Source organism: Petaurus breviceps, unplaced genomic scaffold, assembly GCF_028583685.1.
Source record: "Petaurus breviceps papuanus isolate PSGF00001 unplaced genomic scaffold, PetGlider_PUasm1.0 77, whole genome shotgun sequence".
NCBI lineage: Eukaryota > Metazoa > Chordata > Mammalia > Diprotodontia > Petauridae > Petaurus > Petaurus breviceps.
Genome location: NW_027186492.1, coordinates 3424021 through 3447037, shown reverse-complemented (window position 1 = coordinate 3447037; position 23017 = coordinate 3424021). Strand labels below are relative to the sequence as shown.

Sequence of the window (23017 nt, the reverse complement as noted above, 5' to 3'; positions counted from 1 at the left end):
CGCCCCCTGGAGGGAGTCGGGGCGGGGCCTCTAACCAAACGTCATCTCTCAGCGCCGTTGTTACCGCCGCCACCGCCGCTACCGCCGCGGCAGGTGGATAGATAGGTAGGTGGGGGAGTGTGGGGGGAGGCGGCGAGTCGTTTCCGTAACTTCGTCCCGGCGGGACCTTGGCCGGACGGTGACTGCAGCGGTGTTATGGTGTCTGGAGACCAGGTAAGGGTCCGAGGGGCCCCGGAGGGGTCTGCATTCGTCCTCTCCAGGGGCTCCCGGAGGATGGGCCGGGACCGGGGTCTTTGCGGGGTGGGCTCCCGTTGCGGGCCGGGCCGGGCTGCAGAGCCGGGGGGTATCCCAGGGCTGGGGGCAGCGGCCGGCCCCTCACCCTGCCTCGCCCTCGCCCTGCAGGTGCAACATGTCTAGACCGGGGGTCCTGGGCGGCGCTCGCTCCGGGCTCGGGCTGGTGCTCGGGGCCGCCGCGGGCCTCGGGCTCCTCTGTGCCTTCTACATCCATCGGAGGAAACGGACCCAAAGCCATGGCGGGAACTGGAACGCGTCCAACTCCTTGGGCTACACCCGCACCCTGGAGCCTCACCGCCAGGGTAGGCGCGCCCCATCCCACCCCACCCCTGCCACTGCCGAGGCTTCACTCCCACCCCTCGGAGCGCTTGGCCAGAGGGAGCCCGTTTCTTGGCCTAGGTGTTTCAGTTCCCACCTGTGGTCTGGCCTGGCCGGCTGTTCCTAGCCTCAGGGCCGAGAGAGGACTGGAAGTCCAGAATGCTTGACTTGGCTTGGGTGGAGGCTTGCAAAGTTTATTCCTTGACCCAAGAACAGAACTCAACCTTCCTTTGCAGCTTTATTTTTTATTTTAATGCTTAAAAATTTTTTATTTTAAACATTCTCCCCCTTCCTTCCCATTCATCACCCATTAAGAAGGCAAGAATAATGATATCAATTGTACATGTGAAATCATGCAAAACATTTCCATATTAGTCATGTTGCAAAAAAAGCAAGAAAAAAAAAGGGGAAAAATTATGCTTCAATCTGCATTCAGACTCCATCAGTTCTTTCTCTGGAGGTGGATAGTATTTTTCATCTTTCTGGAACTAAAAAGTGGCCATAATTATTGAACTTATGTATTTAAAATGATTTGCTGTTTATTGAGTTGTTGGGGCCTGACAAATGAAGGAGAGGAAAAGGGATTCCTGTATATATTCCCATTTTACAAGTATGAAAAAGGCCAGGTAGGGGAAGAGGTTGACAAATTGGTCCTAAGTACATACTTACTGGTTTAAATTGAATATAGCATACTTGAAGTCACTCTGTCAGGTGATGTCAGATGCTGGTCTTCCGATTTTTAATCCTATCCTCAAAGCCTGTACAGTTGCTGATTTCTTGTTCAGGTGGAAAAGGGTGATGAAAGACTTTAATCTTTTATCTCCTTTCTCTCATAACCCTGGAAAAGTAGAAAGGTGTTGAAAAGATTGCAAAGTTCTCACTGTTAGTTTTGGCAACAAGTATTAAGGTGTTTCAAGTCCTAGATTGATGCTATATGGGTATATATCACAGGAGAAAGGAAACCCAGAAAAATGCAAAAGGAATAGTGGGTTTTGTATTAAAACAATCCTGATTATATAATTTAATTTATCAGACAGTTTACTGTTGGAAGAGACTTTGGAGATCACCAGTCTGACTTTCATTACATATGAAACTCTTGAGAACTAGAGAGATTGTGACTTTCTTAGCCAGGTTAATGGCAGAGCTGGTCCTAAACTGGTATTCCATGGTCTTTCTATTACACAGTACTACCTCTTTATTTAAGGTGAATTAGAGTATTTTTAAAGTAATTATTCTGTCACTAATTTTGGCACTAATCTCATTTTGAGGTTTGATTGGTTGGTCTACTTGGCAGACAGAGAAACTTTATAGTTGGGAAACTGGCCTTAGAGTCAGAGGACACCAGTGTTGAAATCCTAGCTCATTAGCTGCATAGTCTTAGATGTGTTCCTTCCCTCTAGATCCCAGTTTTCTCTTTAAAAGTTATTCTTATAAAAGGTTGGGACTGGTCAAGATGATTTATTAGGCACGTTCTGGTTCTTATAAACTTCCTAAGGTTTCACTGGGAGTCGTTTTGACTTTTTCAGCATTAGGACTAGTTTTCTACCTTGGTTTTTTTTGATGAAGTTTAGGTAATATTCTGCCCTGATTGGCTTTGGTAAATGGAACCCTGACATGTGAGTGTTAGAACTCTCCCCCAGATTGCTTGCTTTCCATTGTCAGCAAATTCATTCCCCGTTGGTGACAGGCTTCCTTGTTGGGTTGGGATGCTCTTCCCTCTGCTGGGGTTGGAGGGTATTACATCCCAAGTCAGAGGTTAATGCTCTTCACTAGACAGATAAAGTCCAAGTAGCCCCTCTTCTTGATACTGGTATAACAGAGGTAAGTTTTCAGAGCCCTCCTATTACATTACTAGGGAAAAGTGTCAGCCCTTAGTAACAAAAGCAGGTCTGCTTTAGGTGGCTCAAGTGGCAAAAAGGGCTAGAAGCTCCCAGAGTATAGTCTTGCAATACATTTGGTGGCAGATTATCACAAGGTGGTAATCTTAGACTTAGTACAGGATTTTGGAACTCTCACAACAGCCTGTGGCTGACCATTAGGAGGGCTGTTTCTGTGCTGTGGTTTGGGGAACAGGGGCTGATAGCCAGGATATCTTTGTCGCCCAACATTCCTGAGCATTGCTGAGCATGTTGTGTAACCTATAAGCTTCCTGGATTGCTAGTAACACAGAGGGTTTATTTCCAGCTCTGTTGTGCCTGCCATACAGGTTTCTTTCCTGTTTTAGCATCTGGCATCTCAACAGTCAGGGCAATACGTTTACTCATCCAAGTGTGTGTAAAGTAGTTTGGAATTGGCATCAACCTCTTGTGTAATCCAAAAATTAATTTGGTGGGGCTCTGATAGCATCTTAACCCATAGGGTTGGCAAGGGATATCTTCAGTACATCTTTCAGTAGCTGTCACTTTGTTGGTGGCTTATTTGGCCTCTATTGTGTTGAGAAGGAATAGGGCTTTTTATTTTCTTGGCTTAGAAGTTTAGTTCTCATTATGTGAAATAGTGACAAGAATTTGCACCCTGAAGCATCCTCTTGCTAGTTTTACTGGACTGTTAGCTGTGAAAGTGAACCAGGGCTGGTGTGATATTAAAGATATGCAGGACAGGTTATTGCTACTCTGAGAAAATATTTTTCTCTTGCAAAGCACTTGTCAGATCATCAAAAGACTTGATTCTAGCATGGATCTATTTCACTACTATTAGAAGAAAGGTAGTAGTTAGCCTCAGTCTGGTGAAGGCCAGTGATTTGTTGGAGCAAAGTTGTCTTACTTGGGCAAGAAAATGTGAAGGCCTCCTTGTCTCATTCTAGACCGCAAACTTTGTCTTCTGTCTCTAATGCTTTAGTGATGCTCTTGCGGGCAGCACCAGGGGAGGCTGGTGATGCTATGTCTGTTCCCAGCATGCCAAGGGAGAAGCAAGAAGAGGTGCTGGATCGCCTGGACTTTGTGTTGAGCAGCCTCACTGAGCTCCGGCAGGAGGTGGAAGAACTGAGAAATAGCCTTCGGGGTCTTGCTGGGGAGATTGTGGGGGAGGTCAAGTGAGTACTGGATGACTGGCACCGGGTAGTTCCTTTAGCTTTTGTTGTCTGTGCTAGGCCATATTTCTTTTCTTTCTTTCTTTTTCTTTTCTCAAAGAACTTCTAATCCAGGATTAGGTTGGGCATTTGGGGACCTAGGTTAAGTTTTCTTTTCACACCAGTTGAGCTATTTATACTGAATCTTAAAAGGGCATTTGGCCAAAAATCCTACTCCACCTACAAAGCCCTTAATAAACTTTGAGGGGGCGGCCAAGTAGCACAGCGAGTAAGAGCACTGGCCCCAGTGTTGGGATGACCTGGATCAAATCTGGGCTCAGATACTCAGCACCACACCCAGAAATAACTGGCCGTGTAACCCTGAGCAAGTTACTTAACCCCGATTGCTTTAAAAAAAAAATAAAATAAACTTTGAGTCATTAGAATAGACCACTCTTGAGAACAAGGGAGCTGTTGAACTCATTCTCTTTATTAACATGGGCCTTTGGGACAGACTGTCAGTGTATGTGGATTGTGCTCTTCTCTTATTCTTCAAGAGTGGTAGTATAAGTATAATAAATGTGAGTGGGATCCAGTTTGACCCTCTGGAATGGGTCCTACTTTTCAGGGCTCAGATGGAAGAGAACCAAAGAGTGACTCGGAGAAGAAGGTATCCATTCAGCAGGGAAAGAAGAGACTCCACAGGCTCCAGCTCCATCTACTTCAGTGCGAACTCCGGAGTGCCTCTGACAGAAGGAGAGAGCGAGGGAGGGTGAGTCCTATGCCTTCAGACAGAGTTAGGAGAGCCCCTGGCACCCTAGCTGTGGGCTGCCAGTGATTTTAGTCACAAATCAGGGTTTTGTGGGACCAAGTTAAAATAACAATTCTCAGGTTACTTTTTTGGGGGAAAAGTTTTATTGATACTCTTTTTAAAACCTTGTTGTCACTTTCTAGTGACTCCTCTCCTTACTCTCCCTCTCATCAAAACCTCCTTTGTGACAAAAGAGTACAATTAGTTCAGCAAAACAAATCAACACATTGGCCATTTCTGAAAGTGTATCCTGGACCTTTCTCTGCACCCCTCTGCCTAGAGGAGACAGACGTATTGGTCATTGAATAGATCTGAAGTCTTTAAATGTTTTTTCTTTTCTTTATGTCGTTTTAGCCATGGTTTAAATTTTCTCCTAGTTCTTTGTTCCATTTCAGTTCACATACAAATCTTTCCAAATTTCTATGAATTCTTTGTATTTATAATTTCCTATGGTGTGGCAATATTGCAGGTGACTTTGTAACACCACATGCTTCCTTTTCAATGGGAGTAGAAACTTCTTCCCATGGAAGACTTTACTATGTTACTACTAACACTTTGTAGTGACAGAAACTTCCTGGCCTGGAGTTAGGCAGACCTGAGTTCAAATGTGACCTCAGACATTCACTAGCAGTGTTACTTTAGGTAAGTCACTTAACCCTGTTTGCCTCAGTTTCCTCATCTGCAAAATGAGCTGGAGAAGGAAATGGCAAACCCCTCTATTATCTCTGCCAAGAAAACCCCAACTGGAGTCTTGAAGAGTCAGACACAACTGAACAGCAAAAGTGACAGAACTTATTCCTTTGGAATCTGGAGCAGCAGCTCCATTGAGCCAAATTACAGCCAATACAATACATTGGGAAATAGCAGAGTGTAGCAGCTCTTTCTCTTGACTCATTCAAGGCAAATCACCATGTGGTTTGTGCGGGTAGGTATCGTAGTAGATAAAATAGAGCCTTGGAATCAGGAAGACCTGAATTCAAATCCTGCCACAGACATTTACTCTGTGAACCAGGGCAAGCCGCATAACCTGTTTCAGCCTCATCTGTAAAATGGGGATAATAACACCTACCTCACAGGGTTGTTGTGAGGATCAAATAAGATCCCATGTAAAGTGTTTTGCAAACCTTAAGTGTTTTTAAACCTTAAGTTGATGATGAAGATGAGGATGATATGGATGCTTTAGTCCTAACAGTCAGGCCTGAATTTTGTGTCATTAAAAACCTTAAAGGTTTAAAAATATTAATTAGATGATGATGATGATGATGGTGATGATGTAGACACTTCAGTTGAAAGAACTAGGTCTAAATTTTCAGTCCTTAAAAGCCTTAACCTTAAATTGGTGATGATGATTTGGACACTTCAGTCCCAGGGGTCAGGTTTGAATTTTATGTCTTCTTTTCTTTGTGGTTAATGGTAGAATCTATCTTGGACTCCCACCAAATCTAACAGTCCCAGTGACCTATGTTTAGTCTTGAGACTAATAGCCCCTTTTCTTTTGTGGCTTTTTTTTTTTTTTAAAGCAATCGGGGTTAAGTAACTTGCTCAAGGTTACACGGCCAGTTATTATTTCTGGGTGTGGTGCTGAGTATCTGAGCCCGGATTTGATCCAGGTCATCACGACACTGGAGCTGGTGCTCTTACTCGCTGAGCCACCTGGCCGCCCCTAATAATTTATTTTTTTTTTAAGCAACCGGGGTTAAGTAACTTGCTCAAGGTTACACGGCCAGTTATTTCTGGGTGTGGTGCTGAGTGTCTGAGCCCGGGATTTGATCTCCAGGTCATCCCAACACTGGAGCCGGTGCTCTTACTCGCTGAGCCACCTGGCCGCCCCTTCTTTTGTGGCTTTTAATGATCGATGTGTTTTGAATTTAACATTAAACATCAGTACAAACAGTTATACTTGCTTTGTAACTATTTACATTTAAATAAATTCTGATATATAAACTATTGTAACATTTTAGTCACTTTAGAATATTTTTGTTCATTCCTTTTCATTTAAAATTTTTGAACTTAAATGCCAAGTAAAATAGGCATTTCATATATAATAGAATAGAAGAAAAGGAATGCACATGAGATTTTAAATCTCTTATGTACAGTTTGCTTTTCCTTTAAATATATAATAAATTCAACATGTAACTTTCAAAGCTATCCTGTTTGTGATTCTTTCTGACCTTCTGTTCTCTTCTATGTGTTAAAAGTGCTTCAGTGACTCTTTTTCTTTCTTTTGAACTACTCTATACCTAAATTTTCTTCTTTCCTCATTCTCCTCCCCCAGTCCTACATAAATTAGAAAAAGAAGAAACTTGCCCTTTACTTGACTTTTCTGGGCCAACGGTGGCAAACCTCACTGTCTTTAATTGAACTTCAGGGTTAAAATGTTTTGCCAAGAAATTAGTGGAAAGAGTAAAATAAAAATTAAACAAGGTACTAGACCTTGGTCTTTCTTACCCATTAACTTGCTTGACTCTCTCACTGGAGTTTGTGGCTTCTTTAATTATTTCCTAGTTCTTCTCTTTGGAACCTGTGTGGGTAAGGAAAGGGCTTGTGGGGAGTAAATCTCACCAGTCCCCTGTTGGAGAAAATAGGTAGTTGTGATGGAGACCACCGTTCTCTGAGGGATATAAGAGACTTTTATCTACAGAAAAGCATGTTTTCTGTGTCCTAGGTCCCATTTGTTGGGAGCTCACAGATGGACAGATGAGACAACAGGGAAATGCCAACTTTCTTTTTGCCCCCTTTCATGTCATACAGATGTTGGTATTTGTGGTGATTTTTTTTTAAAAAGGCTAACAATACGTATTTTTTAGTTGCTTGATATGCTGTCTTGTCAGACACCTGCCATTTTCTTTTATTGCCATGATTGGCCAAGCTATACTTGTGACTGTGTCCTGAAGATTTAGAGAGGTGGCCCTACTTGCCTAACATTTCTGGACCAGAATATGCTTCATGCTAGAAAACTTTTCTCCTCAGCACAGGCTATATAGTAGAAAGAGTAATGGGTTTAAAGTTGGAAGTTCTGGGTTTGAATTATGGTTCTATTACTGTGTAACCGTGAAGCCTTAGGCAAGTCACTTAATCTTTCTTTGTCCCTGTTTCCACATCTGAAAAATGGGATTATACTTGTACTACCTATTTCATAGGGTTGTCGTACCAAATGGGATAAAATATGTTAAGGACCTTATAAACCATAAAATAGTGTACAAATACCATTATTGATTTTTGTTATGTCAAGTCATGTGTTTGACAGTAGACTTAAAAACCTTTGGTGAACAGCAAGCAGTACTGTATGGTGATAATTTCCAAACTTTTCTTAGGGTACATAAAGCTTTTGGTCAGAAAGGAGGCTTAATGAGAGTAGAGCTAGAATATTATGGGAGGGAAAACCTAGGGATAGAAATTAGAGGACAGGCTCTAGAATTGAGCCATTTGGGAATTATAGTCAAAGATTGTCCATTCTTGGTAGGCAGAGTTAGACTGGCTATTAAAGAACAAAGTTCTTTTCTTCCAGTATCACAAATGTTAGTGGCACAAAGTTTGATGATCAGAGGGATAGCTCTAAAAAACATACTGTTATGAGTAATATGGAGCTAGAGTGGCAGAGTCAGAGAGTTCATGTTGTATATTTTGTTGACAATTGGAACCATGCCAAGAGGACGCAGCTTTGCCAAGAGTTCAGAAAATGGAACTTCAAACATCTGATGATGATTGTAAAGAGCTTTACAAATAGTTGCTTATTCTAAAGTCTATAAAAGTCACTGTGGTTTACAAATTAGAATTATAGGAAAGAGATGACCAAAAGCTAAGGACATATTTACAGTGACCTATCCCTTGGTAGCTGTCCAGGTGAGTTAACTGGTGTACTCTGTGGTAGTAAATTTACCCCCAGGGAACAGATTGGCAGTAGTCCCTCTACTGAGGGAAGATGTGGCTCTCTTGAAATTAGTTTGAATTGTCAGCAAGATGGCTGACCCCTTGGCTTATGGAATAAATTGGTCATTTGAAGCCATGTGGTTTGATTTTTGGCCCAATATTCAGGTCAGTGGTCAGGGAGTAGTTCTACCACAGTCAGTGCACTTGAGCAGAAAAGGAGAGTCTGATGAGTAATTTCTTTCTTGGGACAGACCACAAACTTATGAATGACTCTGAATAATGAGAGCCAAGGGAAGATCGTGCTTTAGATGTTACAAATCATTTTTCCGCTAAGGGAATTGAGAGGATTTATTTGGATTGTCTTGGTTCTGATCCTTTAAAACTGAATTCTTTCATGGCTTCCAGGAATGAACAGTAAGATATGAGAGAGGTAGGCTTTCCATTGGTGGACAGGGAAATTCATATTCATGGGCACTGCTAAACAGACAGTTTAAGTCTTTCTGTCTGTTGAAATTCTACTCTCTCTTCAGGGTTCACCTCAGATTTTTCATATTTTCCATGAAGTCTTCCCAGCTCATTCCAGTCGGAAGTGCTCTCCTACCTTTGAACTTTTGTAGCTCTTTAAACTGTTCTTATGACACTAGCCACATATTGACTTGTATTTAGTTATTTCTGTACTTATATTATCTCTATTAGACTAAAAGTTTCTTGAGGGCAGAGACCACGTGTCTTAGTCATCTATAATTCGCAAGGCTACGTAGCATCCAACACATGGTAGATTCTTAGTAATTATCTGTTAAATGAACTCTTTCCTGTTGCTTAGAGTTCTTCAGCCCTCAGAACATGGATTTTAGGAGTTTTCATCACAAAGAAAGCAAATTGTGGAGACAGGGCACTGTGTCCAGAAAGAATTTTAGTTTTCACAGCTTTGACATGACCAGACACTCTAGATTAAGCTGCTTTGTCCCAAAGAAAGTCCCTTTATTTTTCAGGTAGTCACAGAAGTCTGAAGGGGAGGGCAGACATAGCAGGGAATGAAGGAAGGCCTATTATACATTCAGTCAAGGGCCCAAGAGGAATCATAAAGGACTTAGAGGATGCTGAGTGAGTAGTAAGAGACAATGACAGTGGTCACTGTTGTTCCAATAACACTAGTACTGTTCTTGGTTTGTGGGTCCACATGGAGATTGTATCAGCTCTTTGCTGTCCAACCAAACCTTGTAAAAATCCCTCTTTCTGATGAAAGAAATGGGTTATAGATTTCTTGAATTGCTTTGACTCATATCTGTTTTGACTTATATGTAAACCCAGGCTGGTCTGTGTTTTCAGTTCTAGCCTTGAAAAGAACTGAATATTATTAGGTGTCTGGCATTGTTATGACCTTAAGGCCTTTCTTGACCTCTTATTTTCCTGAATTCTTGTTTTCCTTGGATAGTCTTATGTTCCAGGAGCCTGTGTTTTCAAAGCAAGCAGAGGTCTAATAGATTGTAGCATTTCATGACTTCCTGAATTTGAAAAAGTCAACTCATGGGTCAGTTGTTGAGATTCTGTTAATGGCTGTGACTCCATTCCCCTGGCAGGTGAGGAACCATGAATTTATGTGCATCAGCTGGGTGGAGCCATCTTGTCATTGGGAGGGTTCCACCCCTGAGTTAAGCAGAAAGTAGATTGTCTTAGTGACTAGAATCCAGGGCTGAATGGACCTAGCTTAGGGGGTCATAACCAAGGAAGCAGGTGAAGAGACCTACTAGTTATACTTCTGGGAGGAGTCTCACAGAGTTTGCTAGTAGCCTTCATGTAGTGCTTTCTATTATATTTATGTAGCTACTTGCCTCTAGGGAGAGGACTGGTGTATTTTCTCCTGGCTATTTACTCGACTATTCCTTTTTCTGACAAGGTGTTAATTTTAGAGCATATCTGCCTCTGATATGCTGACTAAGGTGTTAGCCCCTTTGAGGAGTGTACTATCAGTGGGTTGTTTCTTGTATCCAGTCAGTTGTCAGGACCTGTGATTTCTTTTTTTTTTAAACGATTTTCCTTTTTTTTTTTTTTGGAGGGGGAGGGAGGCAGGGCAATTGGAGTTGTGACTTGCCCAGGGTCACATGGCTATTGTTAAGTGTCTGAGCCCAGATTTGACTCCAGGGTAGCCACCCCAAGACCTGTCATTTCTACATCTCTCCAATGCTCCTCTCCTCTGGTGCAGACCTTCATCATCTATGACAGGGCTCCTGCAGTAGCCTGTTTGCCTCAAGTCTCCTCCTCCTCCAGTTCATCTCCCACTCAGCTATCAAAATTGCCTTCTTCCTCAAGAGGGGATCTCACCGTGTCAGCCCACTGTTGTATGAACTGCAGTGGCTCCCAGGACTTAAAAGCCCTGCACGGCCTGACCCTTTCCTGCCTTTTCTGCCTTCTCACACCACACTTTTCTTCAAATACTGCCCAGTGTCCAGTGACACTGGCTTCCTTGTTGTTCATGCACCTGACACTCCATCTCCCAACTCTGGTCTTTTCATTGGCTGTCCCCCATGCCTGGAACTCTTATGCCTCCTCTCCGCTTCCTGACTTTCTTCAAGTCTCAGCTAATGTGCTGCCTTTTGCGGAAGCCCTTCCCAGCCCCCCTTCATCTTCATGACTTCCCTATGAAACTAGCCCCAGTTTATCCTGTATATATCTTGATTACCCAGTTGTTTTTGCATGTTGTCTCTCCCATGAGACTGTGAGCTACTTCAGACAACAGACTGGTTTTTTTCCCCCAGTGTCTGGCACACAGTGGGCACTTAAGTGCTTATTTGACTGACTCTTTGGTGGTTTTAGACATGAGTGCACTGGTTACTCCTTTTGGTTGGGGGAGAATCAGTGGGCCCCCATTTATATGGAGCCCAGAGTGTCTGTCTGAGGGATGTTGTCTGATGTTCTTTCTACCCAAGGTATACGACAGCCAATGCAGAGTCTGACTATGACTGGGAGACAGAAAAGGAGAGTGAGGAGGATGAAGATGAAGTAAGCTGTGAAACAGTGAAGACAGGACGCAGGGACTCCCAGGACCTGACAGGCGATGGGGATTCCCTCCTGCTGCCAGCGGATTCTGCGGGGGGAGAGGAGCTGCTCCTGCTGCTGCGGCAGGCGGACGAGCTGCACCAGGGTGACAGGCAGAGCAGACAGGAGGGTTTCCAGCGGCTCCTCAACAACAAGCTGGCGGTAATGCTCCCCTCCCCACCCTCACCGCTGCCCCAGAGTGAGCAGGGCCAGCTGGGCACGGCTAGTTCATGAGGCGAGTGTGGCAGGTGCTGCTGGGCCTGCTCTTGAAGCAGTGACCTCAACATCAGAGATAAGACACAACAGAAAATCCACCTCCAAGTGGGCGGAGCTTTGCTGTGGCTGACTTTGGGATGGAGGAGGTGGGGACACACCTGAGTCTGATGTTCCCTTCTCCCAGAGCCTGCCTGTCCCTTTTCTCCTTAGCTTTCTGAAAGAGAAGATTCTCACATCTTCATGTCTGCCAGATACTTGGTGCCTAAGGAAACAACTCTTTAAAAAAAACCAAAAACTGAAAATGGGGAAAAGAAGAATAATAAGTGAAAAGTTTCTGCCATTCAGCGGGTGGAGAAAAATGTAAAAGAACCTGGCCTGCTTCTTTAGTTCTCTTCCCCATCCTGTTCGCTCTCCTATCTGCACCTGGAGCTCGAGCTACAGCCTTTTTGTCCCATTTGAAGGAGCACTGAAATAAACACGAGAGAGGGCATTCTGAATTCGTTTTTCCCACCTGTTCACAGAAGAATGTTGAAACCAAAACCCTCCACAAGAAAACCAGGATAAAATTCCACCCTAGTGCAGCCCTTCTTAAATTACGCCTGGGGTGATTTAGGTTTCCCTGTCTGATTTAGGACTGGACCTCTGTAGGTTGCTTCCCACCCTCATTCCCCATCTCCCCATGTATATTGCCTAGGCCTTTGGACACCATGCAGCACTGCAAGTTTGGAAGGAACTTCCATTTGGGGCTGAGGAAGTAGGGAGTGGAATAGACAGTTTTAGATCTGACCTTTTTTGTTAGCAAAATACTTAACTAAAAGTTTCCTCCATTTCATCACTCTTGCCTGGGTTTGACTCTTAGTGATCGGGAGGAAATGACTTCATCCTAGGATACTACATACATCCCATTAAGTAGCATTTTCAGCATTTACCTGTTGAGGATTGTCCAACTGGGTAAGGGTTGTTGTGACACAGGCTTGGGAGGTCCATGGTCTCCTTGCTCACCCTAGCATAAGCATCTCACAGTGGCTAGAGCAGGGGATCCCTGATACCCCAGATGCAGGGTAAGAACTGCTTTTAACTCTTTTGTTCCATCCACAGTATGGAAGTCGACAAGACTTTCTGTGGCGCCTGGCCCGGGGCTATAGTGACATGTGTGACCTCTCCGAGGGGATGAATGAGAAAAAGTCATACGCCCAAAGTGGTGAGCATTCTCAGGGGAAAGAAGGGTGACCTTGGATGGTAGCTCTAGAGCTAGAAGAATCTTCTAGTCTAATAGCCACAAAGCCCACAGAAGTTGTCATTTGCCCAGGCTCACACTAATAGGTCCAGGTCTTCTGATCCCAAATCCAGTGTGCTTTCTGTTAGAGTACACCAGCCTAAAGGACTGAACCAGCAAGTATATGCATGGCACAGCATGGTTAGCATTCAGAGGGGCTCTTGGCATCCCAGGGCAATGCTAGGCTGGGAAGGAGTTGTCTTGGCCACTGGCCTAAGGCAGATCACCACCACTGAGGACCCTGGCTTCTCTACCCCAGATGTCAGCAGGGGGAGACCTGCTTATCCCTACTTCATGGTGATTAGAGAGTAGGTGTCTTCAGGGTCTGGACTTGCTACCCATGGAGTAGACATTTCCAGAATATGACTTTAGAAACAAATTTAGCTTGCCTCTGATCATAAGTCTAAAGCTAGAATGGGACTCATCCATTTCCTCATTTTACAGAAGAAGAAACTAATGGGAGCTGCAGAGCTAGCCTCTGAACCCAGGCCCTCTGAAGCCGTACTGAGTGCTCTCTTCCCCATATCTCTGCCTGTTCCATCCTTCCACATCTCTTACCGAATCCCTTCCTGGTCTTTAAATTCTACCTAAATGGAATTTAAACATGTTCCGGTGTTTGTTACTCTTCTAATGAAACCTTCTCTGATTCCTCCCACCCTGACCCTTGTACTTTTATCTTTCTTCCCCAGTGATGCATGTGACACAAGAGAAATCACTTACTAATGTACTTTAGGTTTCTTGTATGTATAATATATTGGCCTGTTATAGTATCTGATATGTATTAGTTATCTCTTTTTAACAGACTATAACCTCTATGATGATGGGGCCAATTCTTATCGAAACTGTATTTGGTCAGTACCCAAAGTAGGTGTTTAGTAAATATTTGTTTTGAATTCATCTATAGTTTATAAAATGCTCTCTTGGGGTGGCTAGTGAATGGTGCAGTGAATGGAGCACCGGCCCTGGAGTCAGGAGGACCTGAGTTCAAATCGGATGCAGACACTTAACACAAAACTAGCCATGTGACCTTGGGCAAGTCACTTAACCCCAACTGCCCCTCCAAAAAAAAAAAGCAAATAAATAAAATGCTCTCCTTACAACCTCTTGAGCTACAGTGGTTAATGTAAATATTGTCCCATTTTTACAGAAGAGGTAGGGAAGTAACTCTGCTAGTCACCTCTAGAAACCATTTTGGTTTCCTTATGAGGGTGCTCACTAGGATCACAGATTTAGAGTTGTAAAGGGACCTTAGAAGCCATCAGGTTCAAACCCTCATTTTACAAATGGGGAAACTGAGGCTGGGGACAGTTAAGTGACTTGCTCAGTTAGTGTCTGAAACAGGATTTGAACTTGGGTCTTCCTGATTCCAAGTCCAGCACTATCCAGTCTGTTGCCTTGATGTCTCAATCCTGGAACTAGTAGATTTGCCAGACGGCAGCACTGGGATTTGTGGGTAGAAGCTATAGGAAGATTTTGGGCTTAATACAATATGAGGGAAAACATTCTAGCAATTATACTTGTCCCAAAGTAGAACTGGTTGCCTTAAATGATAGTGAATTCATTTATCATGGATGGGGCAGGAGTGGGGAAGAGAAGGCCTGGGTCTTCAAGTGAAGGCCAGATGACCACTGCTTAGGATGTTCTGGAGGGATTCAGATTTAGTGTGGATTAGGTGACCTCTTCACTTATTTTAGTTCATAAGATCTGTGATTCTCTGCTGCTGGCCCAGTGTTCTCGTGATCCATCCATCAAGTCTTATCACAAAAACCCTTGTCTTTGGGAGCAGAGAGTGCTTCCACATCGAGAATCAGAGCTCCAGGTTACTCCTTGTTGGGGCAGTCACTTTCAAAGCCAGCCATTTGTGAGATTGTTCTAAATCCTGGGACTAAAAGGAACCTGAGAGGTCACATTGTTATCTTGACCTGAAAACAGAGCTATGCTTGTATAATAGGAAGAAAATGGCTTTTTGGTCAAGTGTCAAAATTTTGAACATTGATTTTTCTTGAATGGTACTATAAGTAGTATAGGGAGGTCAGCCTGAATTTATACTGCCCTCAGATTTAAAAAACCCTGAAAATTATAATTAAAGTTTAAAAAGTTTTCTTAAAAGTTAAAAAAAAAATACTTTGCTTCTTTCTCTTCTTGAAGAGACTTTCTATTGACAAATCCCAATTTTACCTACCTGAGCGTTCTAATTAATCAGTGTACTTAACCTTTTGGTTTCAGAAATAATCCCCAAATTTCTCACTAGTTAAAAATCATTGGAATTTATTTCCCCTTTTAATTCTAATGATAACCAACATTTACATAGGGCATTAAAGTTTGCCAAGCACTTCACAGGCATTTTCTCACCGAGTCTGTTGAGGACGAGAGGAGTTGGGACTGTAGATCAGTGTTGGGGTGTTGCAGGAGCCTGAGGAGTACAGAAGATGTCTTACAACTTTTCGGGGGAGTAAGGAATGTATATATGACCTGCCACTTCTAAACTGGTTCCAACTGAGTATTGAAAAGTGAGGACTAGAGCAGGCATCTTTCCCTCCTCTGCTTGTTTTTGAAGAGGATGCTGGTGGTCTTTGGGTAGGAAAGAATCCTTTTCAAAATATTGCTAACTTCTGGTGCTGTCTTTTATCTTTTAGGAAAAGAAGAAGCAGAGGCTGCCCTCGAGAAAGGGGATGAGAGTGCTGAGTCTCACCAGTGGTAAATGGTGTCCTGTGGGCTCTGGGGGGAAGAGCCAAGCTCAGGTGCAGGAGGATGCTTATTTAGGGCCTTGGCTCTGCCAGGTTTCACCGCACTGTGACCAGAGGCATTTGGGGACTTGTGTATTTTTTTCCTTGGCAGTTACAAGAGTCAGCTCTGCCTGTAAGTTTTTAAGAGAGCTCTGGTTTGGCTTCCTATTTTGGCCCCTTACAAAAACAGAAGGATCTGCTTTTTTTGGAGCAAAGCCTATTTGTGAAGGACAGTACCTGGATTGTGTGTGTGTTGGTTTGTTTTGAGTGAAGCAACCCTGGAAATGAAGTAGAGGAACTCGGCATAGTAAATGAGGTTCAGAGAAATGAGTTGTTTTGGAGTTGGTAGGGGGAGGGTGGGTTGAGGAGGGCAGGGAAAGTATGGCTGATGTCTGAACCTGTTTGACTAAGCTACCGTGAGACACCTTGATTCCAGTGTGAGGTCCTGACTGATGAACTTTGGCTTTTGCTTATATTGGGTGGGGCCCACGAACTTGGTGCTCTGTGAGCAGAACTGCTAAGTCTGATGGTTAGTGGGATAGATTCTTTTATTGGCATAAAAAAAAAACCAGCCCTATTTATGACCTCATGAGGCAGAGCCCTGGCAGCTGTCCTGGGCCGGAGCTCCTAGAAAACATTGCTAGCCTGCGTTTTTGTTTGTTTTTCCTATCATCCTTCTGGCTGTCTCCACGTGTGGGAAGGGGGACAGTTTCACCACTTCCCCATGAGCATCACATCCATCTACTCTGGTTCTCACTTACCAGGCCCTTTGGCCTACCTACCTTTTTTTAATGAGGAGAGCAGGTTTACAGGATGACTTTCCTTGTTCTTTGCCCAACTGTGCCCAGTAAGTTCTGATAATAGGAAATGCTTATTAGTATCTCTGGTCTGGCCAAAGTGGCCCTCTGTGTGTGGGTCCTCACACAGAAATACACTATCCCCCATTTCTCTGCTTTTGCACAGGCTGTATCTATATCCTTCATGCCTGGAATGCTCTCATCCTTATAGCTGCCTCTGAGAAGTCCAAGCTTCCTTCTAAGCTCATTTCAGGTGCCAGCTTCAAATAAGACCTATCTCAGTCCTTACTCTCATAAGATCTTTCCATGCTCTCTGGTGGAACTTGTCTTAAGATCTTGTCCTTTTCGGCAAATTTCTATAACATTTTTCGACTGTTCCCTCCATGAATAGTTTCTGAGACCCATTTTTAGACTGGCTTTATTTAACTTGAGATCCTGCTAATCATCTTAAATATTTCTTAGAAATTCCATCCACCAGGGGGCAGCTAGGTGGTGCGGTGAGTAAAAAGCGCAAGCCCGGGAGTCAGGAGGACCCAAGTCTGGTTCTGGCCTCAGCCACTTCACACACACACACACACACACACGCGCGCGTGCACAAACGCCAGCCATGTAACCATGGGCAAGTTACTTAACCCCAAGTGCCCTCCAAAAAGCAAAAAAAAAAAAAAAAAAGTCCACCCACCCTTCTTATCTGTGTGTAGCCACAGAATATACATGTGTGCATATGCATGCACATACGTGTGTATATATAGAAACATCTTTTATAAATATATATACATATGTGTGTATGTATATATATCCAGTCTCAGTGTAGCATTAAGCTTAGCACTTATGTTAAATTCACCACAATACATAATGGTGCCAACACTGCCCTGCTTATCCATGTCACTTTCTAAACTAGATCCTATCTTCTTTCTATTTATTAAAAAGTGTTTTAGGAAAGCTCTTTGTTTCTTTTCTCTATGTCACTATTACTATCCCTGGCCTTGATGCCCTCCATAAAAGTCCTTCCTTGTGAAAAATAAGCAGTCATGTCAAAACAAAGGTCTTGCTGAATTGGTCCTATCTGAAGATGTTATGTCTCACGCTGCCCCAGCAGCTGTCACCTCTCTCCTAAGAGGTGAGACTGATCACTGCATCGTTAAGAGGTGTTAGTGTTGAGTCTTTCCAAGTTTTCCCTGAGTTTCCTGGTCCTTCTCCCCTCACTCCGCATCAGTTCATAGAAGTTCTCCCAGGCTTCTTAGAAACTGTCCCTTTAATTTCTTATGGCAAAGTGATATTCCAATTAACGTTCATGTTGCATAGTTCAGCCCTTCCCCACTTGATGGCCTCCACTTTGTTTCTGGTTCTTTGCTACAAGAGAAGTGATTCTGTAAATATTTTTGTCCATGTGGGTCCTTTCCCTCTGTCTCAGACCCTTCAGGGTTTATACCAACCAGTGCTAACCATTGGATCAAAAGGTATACACAGTTGACTGACTTTTTGAGTCAGTCCTAGCTTTTCACCAATATCCTCTTCCCTTCTCCTGCCCTGGAGAGATGGCAGCTAAGGGCAGAGTATATGATAACATAAGCTGCAGCAGAGGGAGGAGCTGTGAGGCCCTTGGAGAGCCAGTGGAAGGGTAGGAGGGCATAGAGAAATGCCCTGGGCCTCTTGTGTGGAGGTGTCGCCTTTCCATAGGAACTTGGTCTTCAGATTCTAAGCTCATTCTTGCTGCCTCTTTGATAGGTATGCGGTCCTATGTGGTCAGCTGGCTGAGCATGAAGGCATCCAGAGGCGCATCCAGAGTGGCTTCATTTTTAAGGTGAGAAAGAACTTCTCTCTGGAAATCACCCCTGGTGTGGCCCTGGCTGCCTCCCTGGATCTTCACACATCTATGCCGCCTTCTCCGGGTGGTTACCTTCCTCTGGGGTGTTCCCCTAGGTTCCTAGGTTTGGCCCCTTTAGATCTGATTGGTAACTGCTTTTTCTCCTCCCCAGGATCATATAGACAGAGCTATTGCCCTCCAGCCAGACAACCCCAAGTCTCACTTCCTCCATGGAAGATGGTGCTACCAGGTGAGCCATTTCCTAGGGCCTTCAGTCACAGGAGGCCCTAACCTGGGCCATTCGAGTTGACTTTTTATTTTTTTTTTGGAGGAACTCATGCATCTGTAGAATGGCAGTAAATACTTAATGAATGAAAAGGCACTGTGTGTCTTTTGCACTCAGTGTGCATGTCTCAGGTTGCAAGGGGGTGAGTTCTGACAATTCTCTCCCTGCCCAACTTAAGAATTTGTTGTTTTGGTGGCAGGTGTCTCACCTGACTTGGCTAGAGAAGAAGACTGCTGGAGCCTTGTTTGAGAGCCCTCCCAGTGCCACTGTCCAGGATGCTCTGCAGAGCTTTCTGAAGGTATCAAGAGGCAATGAGGACAGAGGGAGGGAGCAAGATTCCACCCCAACATGGGAAACGGGAGGCTTTGTTCTGATCTGGTGTCTTCCATGGGGGCCTGTAAGGGATTCAAAGGCTTCCCCCTTGATGCCAGGGCCTCATAATGGAGGTTTGGCTTGAGGTTGTCTTCTGGAGGGCCAAACTGACCCCGTTATTGACCCAGTTGTCTCCTTTCTTAAGGCAGAAGAACTAAGTCCAGGGTTTTCCAAAGCTGGAAGAGTGTACATCTCTAAGGTAATATCATAACCTTTTATGTTTAAAAATATTCTTGATGCCTTTTGTCTTCACATCACACTAATTTTCAGGGAACCTTTCCTTGTGACAGCGTAGACAATCTCCTCTCCCAATATTGCGTGCCTCTTTTCTGGGAGCAGGTCAGCAGGTTTCATTCTCACTTCTCCAGGACCCTCGGTCGTCTGCTCAGAACTTGGCTTCCTGTGAGGGATCTCTTCATTGCATGGGTGTCATCGGTATTGTTCTTGTGGTTCTGCTTATTTTACTGTATCAGTTCTTAACCAGTCTTTCTGTTCACTGAATTTGTCATATTTTGTCATGTACAAGTAATCTTTTATATTTATATAAGATCATAGACTTCAACATGATCGGGCCCAAAAGGACAAACAATTCCAGTATTCCTCATTTCACTTTTGACCAAGGCAGGTTTCACCAGGCTTGCCCGAGGTCCGGGGGCTCCCACGCTCCCTTTTACCTCTAAGACCAAATGAAAACTCTGGTTTGGCATTTAGAGCTCACCTTCTGGCCCGCTTCCTGCCTTGTCAGTTACATACATTCCTCTTTGATTCATGCCGTCATCCAGATGCAGCCAAGCCCTTTTATGTACACACCTTCCATCTCCTACTCCTTCCTTGCCTCTGCTTCTTCTCGGCTTAAGCACTGCCGTCCACACAAACCCCTTAGCTACTAGTGCTCCCCCTCCTTAAACTACTTTTTATTCTTTCATTCATTCTGTGCTCAGATTTCCTCTGATAACGTAAGCTTACTAAGGACAGGGACAGTTTGATTTTTCAGCACTTAGCTTAGGGCCTGGAACACAGTAGGTGCTTATTAAGTGCTTGTTGGTTAATGGATCAGGTGACACAGTTGGAAATCCAACCCAAGTCCTGTGCCTCCAAAGCTACAACTCTATTTGCTGCATTATGCTTAAGGATTAGCAAGGTAAAGAACATGAGGCCAGAGCAGGGAAGGGGGCCTGAACTGGAAGTTTCAGGGAGAACAAGGAGCAAATTCCAGAGTGAGGTAATAGAATTCAGACATGAAAGGACATAAGGTTATGGTCAATCTTAGCATATTACTGAAAATCCTAGTACATAAAGGTTCTCATTTTTATGTTCTGGCTGGTTTTTTAGCCATCCCCCCATCAATAGGCACCTATTTTGTGGTTTGGTTTTTTTGCTACCAGCACTGGTACTGCTATGAATATTTTCATGCATATTAGACCTTTGGTTTCTGTCTTTGACCAGTATGTGCCCAGGAATCCTACTGCTGGGTCAAAGGGTAGGCATCTGAATCACCTGCCCATCTTATATACGTGGCAGGAAGTGACTGAGGAATGCAGCAGCTATTTAAAGGAGAGTTAACCTGACAACCTTGATTCTCCAGCAGCACTCTGTACTTTTCTTATGCACTTAATATCATGTAAGATCAAATTATATGAACAGCACTTTGCAAACCTTCAAGCTTCAAATAAAGGCTATTATTAATGATAATAATATCCTCAAATTTAGAGTTCAAAAGTTTAAAAAAAATTGTAGACCTTTGGTTTCTGTCTTTGAACAGTGTGTGCCCAGGAGTCCTATTTAATTAGGCTGTGGTGGCAGAAGGAAGTACCTGTGACTAGAAAATATTTAATGAAATAAATTAATTGAAAAATAATATCCTCCATTTTGTAGCACAGTAGGATATGTGTAAGATTTACCTCCAACTCTGCCTCCCGCCCCTCCCAGTCCTCATCTCTGAGGCTATACAAGACTTATCCCTGATTATTTAGTGGTGTTCTGCACATACTTATGAACATATTAAATTGAACTTCAGCTTGAATTAGTGGCCTATGTCCTCTGTCTGTCCTTTTCCCTACTTCCTATTCAGGCTCCTAGTATCTGTTAGTGAGGGCAGGTAGGTGGCACAGTGGATAGAACGCCAGGTCTGGGGTCAGGAAGACTCATTTTCCTGAGTTCAAATCTGGCTTCAGACACTTACTAGCTGTGTGCTAGCAAGTCATTTAACCTGTTTGCCTCAGTTTCCTCATTTGTAAAATGAGCTGGAGAAGAAAATGGCAAATCACTCCAGTATCTCTGCCAAGAAAACCCCAAATGGGGTCATGAAGAATGACATGACTGAAAAAGACTGAACAACAGCATCCTTTAATGATGATCACTACTGTGTCTTTTTCCTAGTGCTACAGGGAGCTAGGGAACAACTCTGAAGCTGGGCAGTGGATGAAGTTGGCCCTGGAGCTGCCAGATGTCACTAACGAGGTAGCTATCCATATCCATGTCCTTCCTTTTTCTGGTATCTCACAGCTCTGTTCATTCTAGTCCCTTCACCCAAGCTTCCTCAGGTCTCCTGAGCTTTGTCTGTTTAGACTGGGACTGGGAAACTGTCCTGAACTCTCAGAAACACAGATGTTGGATCTAGCTCACTCCCCTGGCTTCTGACCTTAGCACCATCACTGGCCTAGTATTAGGACTCAAACAGATCTGTTCCTTTTCAATGCCATACTTTTCCTAGGAAGTTCAGCTTCCTCCTCTCCATTAGGTTACCTACTGACAGTGTTCTTCATCCTAAGGCTGAGCAGTAAGTGCTAAGAAGTCATGAAAGCATGGTTCTTGATAGGTAGCGATGGGTCTCCTTCTGCTCCTCTCCCCTTTGACCCTTTCTTTTTCTCCCTTCCATTCATTCTAGGATGTTGTCTGCCACAAGGACCTGGAGGAGCTGAGAGTAGCATTGGAAGAATAAGCACATTTCTTGGCCTTTGTCACCAGAAGGGCACCACCACATACAGTAGCAGGAGAGAGGGAGTCCCCTCTTGTACCCCTGCTTAGACAAAAATTCTTCCTTGGGGTGGAGGCCGAGCAACGTTGAGTCTGGGAAAGGGCTGGTTGCTGTGAATCCTGTCCTGAGCTGCAATCTCACCGCGTCTGTTTGCCTACTAGTTCATTCACTCCCAGCCTTCACTATGCCCTGAAACCAGAAAGGGGAAAGGTGTGATGATTTTTCATCAGATCAGAGCTCCTGGTTTCATGTGCTTTTGAAAAAATTTTATGGTTGGGGCTGTGGTGGCAGAAGGAAGTACCTGTGACTTTAAACACAGGCCTGGTCAGGGCAGTGGCACCAAAAACCATCTGCCAGCTGGGGCGGTGGGAGGATGGTGGCACTACTTTTTAGTTTGTGGGGAGGTAAATGCACTTTATAAAGCCTTGGGAACAAAGCATAGAACTCTCTTTTCATCCTTTTCACTCACCAATCCCAACTTCATTGTAAATACCCCTAGGATCCCACCCTGTTTGGTCAGGGTAAGAGGAAGGGGTATGAGAAAACTAGACATTACCTTTATCTTGCCCCTAACATAGGCGCAGGCATGGGATGGGATCTGGCTGCTTCTTCCCTGCCTGGACCTTGACACCCTTTAAAAAGTGAGGCATTATCTTGTTTAGGGCACTAATAAAGCTATGGTATTTATAGCCACCTGGTCTGTATTGTGGTACAAATTTGAAATAAATCAGCTCAAGTGGCAGTGAGATCAAAGTCATCCTGTCATTGTTTGTCTTTTTTCCACATGTGCTTTGTAGATAACTCAGTCTTCCCTGAAGTCACTGAATGGGAGAATACTTCTCCCTCGTTGCAGTAAGTTTGTCCAATGTAAGATATCAGGGTAAAGATTATTTGCAGACAGCAGGAAGCAGAGGAATCGGTTTCTGTCGACTTCAGTTCACCTAGAGTAGTTTGTCCCTTTCCTTCGATACATAATCATGGGCCTTGTGCATCTTCAGTTCAACTGCCTAGTTGGCATTTCTAAGTTCATTCTCCCTTGGGCACATGCAGCATTAGATAAATAAGGTCAAGGCATCAACATGAAGTAAAACAGACATCCGAGCCTTAAGAATAAGCCAGAGCTCTGACAAGAATGTTGAGGCTTCAACCTTGAAGAAAAATGAAAAATGCTGGGTGTGTGTATGAGGGCATCTGTCTACATGCACTTTCAGCTGTTTGCGAAGG

The 23017-nt window shown here is 43.9% G+C and overlaps 1 protein-coding gene across 1 annotated transcript; it reads left to right on the top strand.

Moving 5' to 3' along the window:
- The first annotated feature begins 24 nt into the window (after positions 1 to 24).
- On the top strand, positions 25 to 22550 carry RMDN3 (regulator of microtubule dynamics 3). Its single transcript, XM_069105752.1, has 13 exons — positions 25 to 213; positions 403 to 596; positions 3451 to 3643; positions 4248 to 4391; positions 11228 to 11498; positions 12651 to 12753; positions 15465 to 15525; positions 18080 to 18155; positions 18331 to 18408; positions 18644 to 18742; positions 18962 to 19015; positions 21196 to 21276; positions 21704 to 22550. The coding sequence occupies exons 2-13, from the start codon at positions 410 to 412 to the stop codon at positions 21755 to 21757; spliced, it is 1401 nt and encodes a 466-aa protein (XP_068961853.1). The 5' UTR covers positions 25 to 213; positions 403 to 409; the 3' UTR covers positions 21758 to 22550.
- The last annotated feature ends 467 nt before the right edge of the window (positions 22551 to 23017 follow it).